The sequence below is a fragment of the Culex pipiens genome, chromosome 1 (genome assembly GCF_016801865.2).
Source record: "Culex pipiens pallens isolate TS chromosome 1, TS_CPP_V2, whole genome shotgun sequence".
In the NCBI taxonomy this organism is placed as follows: domain Eukaryota; kingdom Metazoa; phylum Arthropoda; class Insecta; order Diptera; family Culicidae; genus Culex; species Culex pipiens.
Genome location: NC_068937.1, coordinates 3,473,797 through 3,489,421, shown reverse-complemented (window position 1 = coordinate 3,489,421; position 15,625 = coordinate 3,473,797). Strand labels below are relative to the sequence as shown.

General features: G+C 30.6%; 1 protein-coding gene across 2 annotated transcripts in view; it reads right to left on the bottom strand.

Annotated features, from left to right (window-relative positions):
* LOC120432323 (pyrokinin-1 receptor-like) overlaps nucleotides 1-15,625 on the bottom strand; it is a 42,395-nt gene that overhangs the window by 13,184 nt on the left and 13,586 nt on the right. For both annotated transcript variants that reach the window (XM_039597507.2, XM_039597508.1), the window contains exon 5: nucleotides 12,992-13,310. In XM_039597507.2, coding sequence (XP_039453441.1) covers nucleotides 12,992-13,310 — 319 coding nt within the window. The remainder of the gene's footprint in view (nucleotides 1-12,991; nucleotides 13,311-15,625) is intronic.

The window sequence follows — 15,625 nt, the reverse complement described above, 5'->3', positions numbered from 1 at the left end:
TCCGTAGCGAAGACAAGCTTCCACCAAAAACCGTTGAGCTGATCGACGATCCTGCACCGTCCTGCGGCGGCTTAAAGCTGGCCATCGTCAAAATACCATACGGGGAGCGAACCAGTTACTCCGGGTCATTTGTGACGAAGACTTGCGGTTTGAAGGAGTTTCAGCTTCGCAGCCGGGCGGGAGAATGTTCGCCATCGCGTCCGTTTCCGAGGCTCTTCAAGCGTAAAATAAAAATTTCTGACAATTGGCAACACTGGTTGCTGCGATTGGCAAACCCCCCGCGCCGCTGTCAAAACGTCAACGGCGAAAAGCAACGGCAACCTGATCGTCAGATTTAGCGCGAACGAAAAGCGCGCGCAAAGAAGGGGAGAAAAAGGAAACCGAACCAAAATTCATTCCGTTCGCAAACTTTGTTCAGTACAGATGTAAATAAATCGGTCGTTTTAGAAATTTGTTAGAGAAAACGAGTGTTTCACTGCCGTGCCAGAACGTGGTTTACAGTCCCGCGAAAATAGAATCAAAATCGTCCCGGGTTGAGGCAATCGGCCGCAACAGTGACAGTTCTTTTAAAGAAACAGAATAAGTTCCATACTATTTTTGAGGGGTTTTCATTCCCTAAAAAAATCAGTTATTTTATTCTTTCAAACATGAGAAGTTCCCAGGAGTCCCAGACCCAATTTGGACGGAAAATTCAGAAATAATTATTCAAAAAATAGCATTTTTTTTAAATCGGTCACTTCCGAACGTTTTTTTGTTGCAATTGTAAGTGCATTCTTTGCTTCTTTGCTACTTTTCTTATGATGGCCAACTTTCGAATCGTGAAAAAAAAAATTTTTTTCTAAATTTCGATTTTTTGGGGTTAATTTTTGTTATACGAACTTCTTTGGGCCGGAATTCGGATTCGAGAGACAATTCGACCTAGTTCGACATACACGGAGGTCGCAATAGTCAAAATGGAGCGATTTGAAAGTTTTGTTTTCTTTCATTATTTAATAAATCCTCTGCTATTTTTTGATAATAATATAACTATACTGCCACTTTTCGTATTGATGTCTCTCTCGGTGGTCAAGCTTGCTCATGACATCTAAAAGTATAAAACCCACATAAAAAATGACACGATATCGAAATTTCTCAAAAGCATTTTTGGGTTGAAAATTTACATCTGCAATTAATTAAATTTATTTTTATTTTTTATACGTTTTTTAAAGTGAAAATGATATTGCCGAAAAATTGGCAACACTGCCAAATAATTACAGACCAAATGGTGCCACAGTTCAAAATATGGCATTTTTGCCAACTCAAAAATATCCAAAAATGAGGTGCCTCAAAACTTGTTACTTGTGAAATGTTTTGAATTTGTGTGAAGTTGAAATGATTTTTTTTTTAATTTTCTGGAGTTGAACTATTTTTTTCTGATATGTCCTTAGCCTACAACTTTGCCGAAGAAACCAAATCGTCCAGAAAATCATTACTCAAGATACAGATTTTTGAAAATTTTATTATCAACTAAAAAACCCGATTTAATCCCACCTGGGGTGAGATAGAGCCTTTCTTACTAAAGAATATAACGATGGTAGAACTTCTTTCAATTCATAACATTGACTTTGTTTAGAAGAAGAAGAAAGTCTTATGATGAAAGCAAAGTATTATAAATGATATGATTTCCAAAAGAAACAAAAAACGCAATTTTCACCAAAAGAATATTTTTAATCGTACATATTATTAATCAAACAAGCGTTTATGACAAACGCGAGCATAGCAAGCTTCACATGCGTCAGTGACAACGCACACCGCGGTAGGCGCAAAGAAAAACCGAGGTATAAGTGAACCGCGTGTGCCGCACGGTGCAGGGAAGATAGCCATTCAGCTTCTACGAATGTGACAGAGTCAGTGATAGCTATTTTTACAACCGCACCACTACACACTCAATCACGAGTACCTTAGGTAGAAAGCCATTGGCGTCGCCAGCATTGAAAACTTTGAAAACGATATAAACGATGAAAAGCTTAGAAAGCTCCTATTGGAATCCAATGAACCCTGTTAAATAAACTGACGAAATCACGAAAAAATTGAGTCTACTTTTAGGCGATTTTCGGAGCCCAAGGAAAACAAATAGATTGTAGCCGGATGAATGTCCTATGTCACAAAAGTTTTTAAATAAACATTGGACAGTTATGCAAAAACAAACAGGGCAAAAGAAACCGAAAAGCTACGATATCTTACATGTTGTAGGAAACATCGGTAGACAAGCTACTACAAACGAGTATAAGTCGAGCCAGCAAATATATGCGCCAGCATTCTCGCGCCAGTATTCGAAGCTCAACTTGACAACTTGTCGACTTGGCGACGAAGCGTCGAAAATCGATGCGGTGTGATTTTTTGACGATTTTTCCGATTAAAATTCATGCTGAATCGACATATTTACGAAGATGGAAATGACGTCCTGGCTTAAAGTAAAACCTATACCTTTCTTTAGTAAGAAAGGCAAAAATGTATGGAGACATGAAGGACGAACTAATGATTGGTAATGTCTTCTTTGGTTAGGGGTATTCTCTATCAACTCACATAATTGTCTGCTCTACAACTTTGTAGAATATTGTTACACTCTTAAAAATAACCCTGCAAAGTTAGAAAAAACACGAAATTTTAAAATGAAAATTTTTGTTCTAAATGAAAAAATGACCATTCTGGGTCAATGTAGATTCGAAAAGTGCATTAAATTTCCCTTAAAATGACTTGTTCCAAAAAAAATTACAGTTGAGTAACGGCAAATGGCAGAGTTTTTAAAACTTTTTTAGTGTTTTTTTCGATGAAAAATAGGTTTTTTCGGAATTTTGAGTACGCCATCAAATTTTACATAAAAGTCCCTTTAACACCAAATTTCTATCTCATCACCGTTTCAGGCTGCAAATTATTGAAAAACACCTCTTTTTTCGCATGTTCAAAAATGAAGGGGTCGTACCGCCCCTCCGTCACGAGATATCAGAAAACGGACCTCGGATTCGTGATCAGGGAAAAAACATAGCCTTTAGGACAAAGTTTCGCGCAAATTGAAGAGGGGTCGGGGGCAACTGCTGTGTGAGTTAAAATACACACAAAATTTCATCTAAACAAATAAATACAAAAAATAAAGTCTCCAATAAATTTGGTCATTCTTGAACCTCTTAAACCTGTCAGGTTTGAATTTCAAAAAAAAAAACAGGTTAATGATGGGAAAATGATTGCTATGGCCATACGAAAATTATAGGTAAGTTCTGGAAATTTTGATTTTTGGGTCATATATGAGCAATTCTCTACCAAAACCGGAAATAGATTTTATTTGTATTTTTTGATTTGGCTCAAACTTTGTGGGGGCCTTCCCTGTGACCAAATAAGCTATTTTGTGTCATTGGTTCACCCATACGAGTCTCCATACAATTTTGGCTGCTGTCCATACAAAAATGGTATGTAAATATTCAAACAGCTGTAACTTTTGAGTGAATTTTCTGATCAATTTGGTGTCTTCGGCAAAGTTGTAGGTATTGTTGAGGACAATTGAGAAAAAAATAGGTACACGGAAAAAAAAATTGCAGATTTTTTTATCAACTTTTTTTTCACTAAAACTCAATTTCCCAAAATACGTATTTTTTGATTTTCGAGATTTTTTGATATGTTTTAGGGGACTAAAATCCGCAACTTTTGAGCTATAGAGAAACATGGTCAAAAAATCTACCGCCAAGTTATAAATTTTTGAAAAAATAGTGGTTTTTGGAAAAAATCCAAATTCTATGCAAAAACAAATTTGAAATCAATTTTTAATGCAAAATTGAATTTGCAATCGAAAACTACTGTACAATTTTTTTGATAAAGGGCTTCGTTTTCAAGATATAGCCACCGAAAGTTTTATTTTAGCAAAATATTTGCAGTTTTTCGATTTTTAAAAATAGTGACCATGAGCGACCATTTCTAAAAATATTTTTTTTGAAAAGTTCAGAAAATTTTCTATAAAATTGTCTAAGAGACATTGAAGATTGGACCTCGGGTTGCTGAGATACAGCCGCTTTAAGAAAAAGAAACACGAAAATTGAAGTTTTCTAAGTCTCACCAAAACAACCCACCATTTTCTAATGTCGATATCTCAGCAACTAATGGTCCGATTTTCAATGTTAATACATGAAACATTCGTGAAATTTTCCGATCCTTTCGAAAAAAACCTTTTGAAAAAAGTTAAATTAAGACTAACATTTTAAAAGGGCCAAACATTGAATATTACGCCCATTTAAAATGTTAGTCTTGATTTAATTTTTTTCAAAATATTTTTTTCGAAGAGATCGGAAAATTTCACGAATGTTTCATGTATTAACATTGAAAATCGGACCATTAGTTGCTGAGATATCGACATTAGAAAATGGTGGGTTGTTTTGGTGAGACTTAGAAAACTTCAATTTTCGTGTTTCTTTTTCTTAAAGCGGCTGTATCTCAGCAACCCGAGGTCCAATCTTCAATGTCTCTTAGACAATTTTATAGCAAATTTTCTGAACTTTTCAAAAAAAATATTTTTAGAAATGGTCGCTCATGGTCACTATTTTTAAAAATCGAAAAACTGCAAATATTTTGCTAAAATCAAACTTTCGGTGGCTATATCTTGAAAACGAAGCCCTTTATCAAAAAAATTGTACAGTAGTTTTCGATTGCAAATTCAATTTTGCATTAAAAAATAACTTCAAATTTGTTTTTGCATGAAATTTGGATTTTTTTCCAAAAATCACTATTTTTCAAAAATTCATAACTTGGCGGCAGATTTTTTGACCATGTTTCTCTATAGCTCAAAAGTTGCGGATTTTAGTCCCCTAAAACATATCAAAAAATCTCGAAAATCAAAAAATACGTATTTTGGGAAATTGAGTTTTAGTAAAAAAAAAGTTGATAAAAAAATCTGCAAATTTTTTTTCCGTGTACCTATTTTTTTCTCATTTGTCCTCAACAATACCTACAACTTTGCCGAAGACACCAAATTTATCAGAAAATTCACTCAAAAGTTACAGCTGTTTGAATATTTACATACCATTTTTGTATGGACAGCAGCCAAAATTGTATGGAGACTTGTATGGGTGAACTAATGACACAAAATAGCTTATTTGGTCATAGGGAAGGCCCCCACAAAGTTTGAGTCAAATAAAAAAATACAAAAAATAAAAATGGTCGAAATCGGCCGATTTCGTAGAGAGTTGCTCATATGACCCAGTGAAAGGGTTAAGGGGTTACATCAAACATGCATCCGCTCTAACTCCTCTTTTAGAAGAACTAGTATGGCATTTCGCGTAGACGATTCCTGGCATGTTGTGCCGGTGATTACAGTTACATACATGTAGAAAATCAAAAAATTTATATTACAGAAAATTTATGAATCCTCAAAAAAACAGATTTTCAATCACTCTTGAATGTTAAATGCTAAAGCGAGCTGTCAAACTTTGTGAGCGTTTGTTTTCTAAACATCGAGTTGATTTACGGGTGCTACGATGTTTCGAGAAGAGATGGACCAAATTGACTGAAATTTGGGGTGAATGCTCTTAAGGCATATTCTGTGTGCATGGCGAAGTCCGATTTGGAAATGTTGCTTTTTTGAAATAAAAAAATAAAAACTGACGATCTTTTAATATTAAAATAAAACATAAAAAATAACTTTTTTTAAATCAAGAGTGATTTTTGAAAACAACCAACGCGCCATGGGTTTCCTATGTACATAGGACCATTTGAAGAAGGAGGCGAAAAAAAACATTTTTGAAAGTTGGCCTTGAACACGGAACTGGTTTAACGAGTCTTCCCCAAAATGTTGAGCCTAGTTGGCCAAAGCAGTGTTGAGCAGGGGCGCCGACTCTGGGGGGGCACGGTACTTTTTGCCCCCCCTAAAATTTGGCTGGGGGGGCAGCCCATACATTGTGCCCCCCCCCCAGAAATTTTGGAAGAAAAATATTCTTATATCAAATATATAAAAAAGGAAATAATTGAAAATAATATCTAAAACTTAAATGGAACATTGTTTGTACACACGGATAGAATTCTTGTAAGTTTTGAAAGAAATCGTTTACAATTTTCTGGATTTAGATGCTTTTTTTCTAAATCGACAACGTTTTATCTATACCAATGTGCTCTCTAGGAAAATCAGTAAGCTTAAAACAAGAGCACAGAGGCATCGGTGAATGATTTGAGAGATGTCGTCAACATAGATTTTACGGATTTGCTCATAAGATTTCTATCTGTGCATGTTGTTCCAAAAACAAAACCAAGGTACTTTTCCCATAGCACTTCATCTACAATCAAACTTACGCAAACTCTTGCGAAAACAATCATCAAGTTTTCAAACGCAACATTCTAAAATTCTAAAATTCTAAGGTTCTATAATTCTAAAATTCTTAAATTCTTAAACTCTTAAATTCTTAAATTCTTAAATTCTTAAATTCTTAAATTCTTAAATTCTTAAATTCTTAAATTCTTAAATTCTTAAATTCTTAAATTCTTAAATTCTTAAATTCTTAAATTCTTAAATTCTTAAATTCTTAAATTCTTAAATTCTTAAATTCTTAAATTCTTAAATTCTTAAATTCTTAAATTCTTAAATTCTTAAATTCTTAAATTCTTAAATTCTTAAATTCTTAAATTCTTAAATTCTTAAATTCTTAAATTCTTAAATTCTTAAATTCTTAAATTCTTAAATTCTTAAATTCTTAAATTCTTAAATTCTTAAATTCTTAAATTCTTAAATTCTTAAATTCTTAAATTCTTAAATTCTTAAATTCTTAAATTCTTAAATTCTTAAATTCTTAAATTCTTAAATTCTTAAATTCTTAAATTCTTAAATTCTTAAATTCTTAAATTCTTAAATTCTTAAATTCTTAAATTCTTAAATTCTTAAATTCTTAAATTCTTAAATTCTTAAATTCTTAAATTCTTAAATTCTTAAATTCTTAAATTCTTAAATTCTTAAATTCTTAAATTCTTAAATTCTTAAATTCTTAAATTCTTAAATTCTTAAATTCTTAAATTCTTAAATTCTTAAATTCTTAAATTCTTAAATTCTTAAATTCTTAAATTCTTAAATTCTTAAATTCTTAAATTCTTAAATTCTTAAATTCTTAAATTCTTAAATTCTTAAATTCTTAAATTCTTAAATTCTTAAATTCTTAAATTCTTAAATTCTTAAATTCTTAAATTCTTAAATTCTTAAATTCTTAAATTCTTAAATTCTTAAATTCTTAAATTCTTAAATTCTTAAATTCTTAAATTCTTAAATTCTTAAATTCTTAAATTCTTAAATTCTTAAATTCTTAAATTCTTAAATTCTTAAATTCTTAAATTCTTAAATTCTTAAATTCTTAAATTCTTAAATTCTTAAATTCTTAAATTCTTAAATTCTTAAATTCTTAAATTCTTAAATTCTTAAATTCTTAAATTCTTAAATTCTTAAATTCTTAAATTCTTAAATTCTTAAATTCTTAAATTCTTAAATTCTTAAATTCTTAAATTCTTAAATTCTTAAATTCTTAAATTCTTAAATTCTTAAATTCTTAAATTCTTAAATTCTTAAATTCTTAAATTCTTAAATTCTTAAATTCTTAAATTCTTAAATTCTTAAATTCTTAAATTCTTAAATTCTTAAATTCTTAATTCTTAAATTCTTAAATTCTTAAATTCTTAAATTCTTAAATTCTTAAATTCTTAAATTCTTAAATTCTTAAATTCTTAAATTCTTAAATTCTTAAATTCTTAAATTCTTAAATTCTTAAATTCTTAAATTCTTAAATTCTTAAATTCTTAAATTCTTAAATTCTTAAATTCTTAAATTCTTAAATTCTTAAATTCTTAAATTCTTAAATTCTTAAATTCTTAAATTCTTAAATTCTTAAATTCTTAAATTCTTAAATTCTTAAATTCTTAAATTCTTAAATTCTTAAATTCTTAAATTCTTAAATTCTTAAATTCTTAAATTCTTAAATTCTTAAATTCTTAAATTCTTAAATTCTTAAATTCTTAAATTCTTAAATTCTTAAATTCTTAAATTCTTAAATTCTTAAATTCTTAAATTCTTAAATTCTTAAATTCTTAAATTCTTAAATTCTTAAATTCTTAAATTCTTAAATTCTTAAATTCTTAAATTCTTAAATTCTTAAATTCTTAAATTCTTAAATTCTTAAATTCTTAAATTCTTAAATTCTTAAATTCTTAAATTCTTAAATTCTTAAATTCTTAAATTCTTAAATTCTTAAATTCTTAAATTCTTAAATTCTTAAATTCTTAAATTCTTAAATTCTTAAATTCTTAAATTCTTAAATTCTTAAATTCTTAAATTCTTAAATTCTTAAATTCTTAAATTCTTAAATTCTTAAATTCTTAAATTCTTAAATTCTTAAATTCTTAAATTCTTAAATTCTTAAATTCTTAAATTCTTAAATTCTTAAATTCTTAAATTCTTAAATTCTTAAATTCTTAAATTCTTAAATTCTTAAATTCTTAAATTCTTAAATTCTTAAATTCTTAAATTCTTAAATTCTTAAATTCTTAAATTCTTAAATTCTTAAATTCTTAAATTCTTAAATTCTTAAATTCTTAAATTCTTAAATTCTTAAATTCTTAAATTCTTAAATTCTTAAATTCTTAAATTCTTAAATTCTTAAATTCTTAAATTCTTAAATTCTTAAATTCTTAAATTCTTAAATTCTTAAATTCTTAAATTCTTAAATTCTTAAATTCTTAAATTCTTAAATTCTTAAATTCTTAAATTCTTAAATTCTTAAATTCTTAAATTCTTAAATTCTTAAATTCTTAAATTCTTAAATTCTTAAATTCTTAAATTCTTAAATTCTTAAATTCTTAAATTCTTAAATTCTTAAATTCTTAAATTCTTAAATTCTTAAATTCTTAAATTCTTAAATTCTTAAATTCTTAAATTCTTAAATTCTTAAATTCTTAAATTCTTAAATTCTTAAATTCTTAAATTCTTAAATTCTTAAATTCTTAAATTCTTAAATTCTTAAATTCTTAAATTCTTAAATTTTTAAATTCTAAAATTTTTAAAAAAATATTTGTTGTCAAAAGCATTATTTTTAAATTTTCGATTTATTTAAACATTGAATTTTATTGTTATTTCTAAATTACTGATTGTTTAAATTTCTGATTTCCTGCTTTTGATTCGTAACATTTTCAAGCCATGAGTTTATTTAACCCTAGAATTTTTATACTATTTTTTTTTATGTTGGAATATTGAATTTTGTGTTTTTTTTTTTTTCTAAATTGCAGATTTGAAAAATGGATGTTTTTTTAAATATGTATTTTTTTTATTTCTGAAGATCTAAATTTTGGCTTTTTACTTTTATTTTAATTTTTAGAGTATTTGTATTGTTGAATTTCTAAATATCTGATTATTTTTATTATTGACTGTTACTTCTAGAAAATAAGTGACAATATGCCTATGAGAAGGAATTCGCCTTTCAAACATATAAAAAAATACCCCTAATTAACATTCTCAATCACGTTTTAATAAATTATTATTTTCTAAAAAAAAATAATTCCGGATGAAAAAAAATCGTATCACATCGTAATAAAATTATCAAAATTCGTGATATACAAGAAACATTAACATCTAATCGCCACTCTTACTTATCGATTTCGGAAAACAACCGTGCCCCCCCAACATTTTGGACTAGTCGGCGCCCCTGGTGTTGAGATATATTTAAATGCCTTAAAACAAAAAAAAAGGTAAGTGTGTGCTCATACCCATACTCTCTGATATTGTTGCCTAATTGAAGATATCAATAATTCAAAAATGGTGTAGCTTAAAACTGTGAGCATTTGGGAAACAATTAAGATTAAAAAGATTTAATTAGATAATAGTCATAAACTTGTCGGAATGTGAATTTATTTTATGAGCAAATTAATAAAAAGGAGTTTTGAGAAATGTTTTTGTTTGCCATATGGGTCATTCCATCTGAAGCGGAACAGCATTTGAAAATTACCCTCTCCGATCCTGCTCAAATTTTGCAGGGCTGTTGATATAGTAACAAAACATGCAAGAATCCCGAATTTCGTCAAAATCGGACCACCCCCTCAATTTTGGTACCTCCCCAAAAAATCGACTTTTTGGCGATTTTTGAGCAAAACCCCTATTTTCAAACGGCGATAACTCAGGAACCACAAATCTTAGAAGGTCGGTCTTAGACTCAGCTTTGAAGGAAATTGAACGTAGAATCCATTTCCGTGATCAAAACTTCGGTTAAGATGTTTTTTTCTACCTGTATTGCGCAATTGAAAACTTTAAATGGCCGTATCTCAAAACAGCCCCATTTATTTTTTAAATTTGACCTCACCATCGCATTCTTCTGCCAATTTTACATAAGAATCACTCATTGCCAGAAAGGAATATGTTTCGTTCCAGAGATATCGAATTTTAAAGTTTTGAGTTTTTGAGATTACCTAAATCAGCTTCATTCGCCGCATCTGCTAGAAGCACTCGTGCTGATCAATAATTACTACCTGGTGTTGTGTAAGATGAATTATTTTTATAATTTTATACGATATTTTGTTTAAAGAATGTTTATTTGGTAATTTTTAATGCACTTTTTTTCCTGATCTCAGTGTCGTTGAACGATATTAATCTAATTTATTTATTTCATCGCCTCCATCTAAAGTAAATTTGAACTTTTAATATTTATTTGCAAATGTTATAGAGTTTTTGCGATGCAATTTTCAAAAAATCATCATTATTTATCTATTATTTTTATATTTTTCCTAATTCCTCATTTCTTCCCATTTTATTAAATTATTTCTTTTATATCTTCTTTTATTTGAAGCGAGAACAAATCCAGAGTTTTTTTGAAAAGGTCCTATAACCTATTGTCTTTTATATGTTCATAGTCCCTAATAAAAAAAAAAGTCAAGAAATGTAGAGCCGACTGTAGTAGATGAAATAATTCTCATGGGTTCTAGAGCTTTTACCATGTGCGGTAGCGAAAAAGTGCCATTCAGCAAAAACCCCAAAATCTGTCTTACGGTTTGAAAGATTGATCATATTAAACCGCTTTTTTATATTGTGAGCCAGTTTCATCTAAATAATTGATGATTTTATTCAATTCTGGTACATTTAATTTAAAAAACAAAACCATATACTTATGATACATGTGGACAGTAGCTGTATCGTCTTCCAAGATTTCGAAATGATTGACAAACAAAAAAAGATTATTGTTCGGACCGTGTCGAAATCAACATAACTGAATTTGATCTTCATCAGGCAATAAATCAGATTAATCTTTGTGATTTTCTTACATTTTTCAGTTTTATACTTTCCAGAAATCCTCCTCCTTAATCATGCTTCACGAGATTTAATTTTTAACACGATAATGTATCGTACACTTTTTCTTAAGTGTTACTTACAAGATCAATTGCAATTTCCTGCTAGCTCTGGGGGAATTCCATTGTGCCCTGTATTACGTGTCGTTCTTGCTCTGTCCTGAGGGCCAATTTGCTAATTATTATTTGGGATGAAATCTTATTTCAATAAATAACCAGGTAGCAGTCATTAATCAACGCGCCCGAGTGCTTCTAGCAGATGCGGCGAGTGTAGCTGATGTAGGTAATCTCAAATAACTAAAACTTTAAAATTCGATATCTCTGGAACGAAACATATTCCTTTCTGTCGATAAGTGATTCTTATGTAAAATTGGCCGGGGAATACGATGGTGAGGTCAAATTTAAAAAATAAATAGGGCTGTTTTGAGATACGGCCATTTAAAGTTTTCAATTGCGCAATACAGGCAGAAAAAATGTTTTAATCTAAATTTTGATCACGGAAATGGATTCAACGCCCAATTTCCTTCAAAATTGAGTCTAAGACCGACTCTCTAAGATTTGTGGTTCCTGAGTTATCGTCGTTTGAAGATAGTGGTTTCGCTCAAAAATCGCCAAAAGGTCGATTTTTTGGGAGGGTATAAAAATGGAGGGGGTGGTCCGATTTGAATGAAATTTGGGATTTTTGCATGTTTTGATAGTCTCAACAGCTATGCCAAATTTGAGCAGGATCGGAGAGGGTAATTTTCAAATGCTGTTCCGCTTCAGATGGAATGACCCTTAACATTCCAACGCCCAAGGCTCCGAAAAAGTTGGAACGGTAACTTCAACTCAATGGTTCTCGGGCATAACTCAACCAATCAAGATGATTCTTCTTTCCAGTGATTAGTTAGGATGTCTAGATGATTCTAGAACATTGCAGAACTTAATTTGGTCAAATCTGTAATTTTTGCGAACAACAACATCGTTCCAACTTTTTTTTTCGCGTGTAAAAAAAAATTCGCCAAGAATTCCGCGGAGGCAGTCTTTTTAAAAAAGGTGGAACGCTGTTTCCGGTCGCAGAAATTACAGATTTGTTCAAATCAAGTTCTGCAAAATTTTAAGATCATCTGGACATTCTTACAAATCACTGGAAACAAGAATCGTCTCGATTGGTTGAGTTATGCCCGAGAACCAGCGAGTTGAAGTTACCGTTCCACCTTTTTTGGGAGGCTTGGGCGTCCGTGTAAGTTGGACATGCGTTGGGCGTTCTAGTGTTAATTAATATTTTAAAGGAAGTTGAAAGGCTATAAGTGAATTGGAAAAAAATCTAGTTTTATCCTGTTCGCTTCATCTTCAAGTAATGGCACTGGTCCTTAAAATAACTTAAAAAAACTTCGCTGCATGTGCCTTTTTCTCTGGGCACCCTATTGTGCACTCTACGTTATTTCATTCTGGACAAAATAGTAATCTAATCTGTGTTTGCATCGCATCCAGCGGCTAATTAAATTGAATCCCTCTAACAAAGCTGGTGGATTAATCAAAACTCCTGGAGAGTGGCGTTCATTCCGGGGAATCCTTTTCTTAATTTGCTCCGTAACTTAAGGTTGAGTTGATTAAATTTAATAGTTTGAGAAACCGCAGGCAGTTCATCACTTTAACGGCGTTTTGTTTTACAATATCAGCAAATACTTACCGAGCATCTTGACCACGTGCCGGGTGCTGTGGTACTGGGCCCGGTTCGAGTAATTAATCCGCCCGTCCTGGTGGGACTGGGAAACGTTCGAGTTGGTCGGTTCCACCATCCTGTGCTGCTGCTGGTGGTGATTGCTGTCGGTATTTTTCCCCAGATTGGCCGGCAGCGAAAGCTTCGCCTGGAGTGGCTCCGGCTGCATCGCCGTCGTGAGCATACTTTCGCTGTAGTGCTGGGGCGATTCGGTGTTGCTGGCGCTGCTGTTCTGCTGGTAGTTGATGGTAACAATCGTCCGCTGGGAACCCTTCCGGAAGATGCTGTGCTGTTGGGTGGGTACAAGAAGAGGGGAGGAAAGACAATCAAGTTTGCAATCAAATATACTTCAATAAATGTGTGAGAACCGGAAGAACGCAACAACCGGGGAAGGAGAAAGCAGTTTGCAACGGATATTTCAACGGAATCAGCAACATCCGTCGGAGTCGTCTCCTTTTGCACAGAAGAAGGCCAAGGATCTGCGAAAGGTCACGTACAAAAAGGATGAGCAATTCATTCCGTGTACGGCACGGAATTGCACACTTTTGTCTTTTGTCTCTCGAATAATGCATTCGATTGTAGTTGAAGCCACATCACAACGCGCAACATGTACAACACTTTGCAATGTCAAGAAATCATCGTTGCAGGGATTAACCCACGACGATTCCGGGCACGTTGAAAGTGGTGCACGATGGTTAAAGTGGTAATGCTTCAATTGCTGAGTGATCCTTGGTTAAGGTTATTCAACATGTTCGAAAAAACGAAATGTCCAAAAAACTGAAAACAAATAAAGACACATAAAAAATAATAAATAAAAACTAAAAGCTAAAAAATAAAAGCAAAAAAGCAAAAAAGCAAAAAAGCAAAAAAGCAAAAAAGCAAAAAAGCAAAAACGCAAAAAAGCAAAAAAGCAAAAAAGCAAAAAAGCAAAAAAGCAAAAAAGCAAAAAAGCAAAAAAGCAAAAAAGCAAAAAAGCAAAAAAGCAAAAAAGCAAAATTACTTTTGCAAATTAATACAAATTTCACTTGATGCTTTTTTCTGACTTCCAATTGTTGAGAGGGGGAAAAGTGGCAAAATAATGTGATTTGCTAAAAAAAAATTTTTAATCAGAAAAAAAATAATTTTGCAAATCAATACAAATTTTACTAGATGATTTTTTCTGACCTCCAATTGTTGGGAGGGGGAAAAGTGGCAAAATAATGTGTTTTGCTAAAAAACACATTAATAAGAAAAAAATTGCAATCAACTACACTTACACTTACATAACGTTTATTTATGCACTTATAGTCGAATGGTTTAGGCGTTTTGCATATTTTGATTTTTATGACCTCAGATTAAACACTTTTTTCCAAATTAAAGTTTGCATATTTTTGACAGTAAAATAACTCTCATTGCTGAAATTTTTCATGAAATTTGCATTTGCATTAGGGACAATTTTTTAAGGAAAAATATATACTTGCCTTACTGAATTTACCATATGAGCAATTCTCTACGAAATCGGTCTTTTTTCTTCAATTTTAATTTTTGTATTTTTTAATCCGACTGAAACTTTTTTGGTGCCTTTGGTATGCCCAAAGAAGCCATTTTGCATTATTAGTTTGTCCATATAATTTTCCATACAAATTTGGCAGATGTCCATACAAAAATGATGTATGAAAATTCAAAAATCTGTATCTTTTGAAGGAATTTTTTGATCGATTTGGTGTCTTCGGCAAAGTTGTAGGTATGGATATCGACTACACTGGAAAATAATAACACACGGTAAAAAAAATTTGGTGATTTTTTTATTTAACTTTTTATTACGAAAACTTGATTTACAAAAAAACACTATTTTTATTTTTTTTTAATTTTCCAGGTTGTGCAAAAAATCGTTGACCGAGTTATGAATTTTTTAATCAATACTGATTTTTTCAAAAAATCGAAATTTTGGTCGTAAAAATTTTTCAACTTCATTTTTCGATGTAAAATCAAATTTGCAATCAAAAAGTACTTTAGTGAAATTTTGATAAAGTGCACCGTTTTCAAGTTATAGCCATATTTAAGTGACTTTTTTAAAAATAGTCACAGTTTTTCATTTTTTAAAATTAGTGCACATGTTTGCCCAATTTTGAAAAAAATATTTTTGAAAAGCTGAGAAAATTCTCTATATTTTGCTTTTTCGGACTTTGTTGATACGACCATTAGTTGCTGAGATATTGCAATGCATAGGTTTAAAAACAGGAAAATTGATGTTTTCTAAGTCTCACCCAAACAACCCACCATTTTCTATCGTCAATATCTCAGCAACTAATGGTCCGATTTACAATGTTAATATATGAAACGCTTGTGAAATTTTCCGATCTTTTCGAAAACAATATTTTCAAAATTTTCAAATTAAGACTAACATTTCAAAAAGACCAAACATTCAATATTACGCCCTTTTGATATGTTAGTCTTGATTTAAAATTTTTGAAAATATTTTTTTCGAAAAGATCGAAAAATTTCACGAATGTTTCATATTTTAACATTGTAAATCGGACCATTAGTTGCTGAGATATCGACATTAGAAAATGGTGGGTTGTTTGGGTGAGACTTAGAAAACATCAATTTTCCTGTTATTAAACC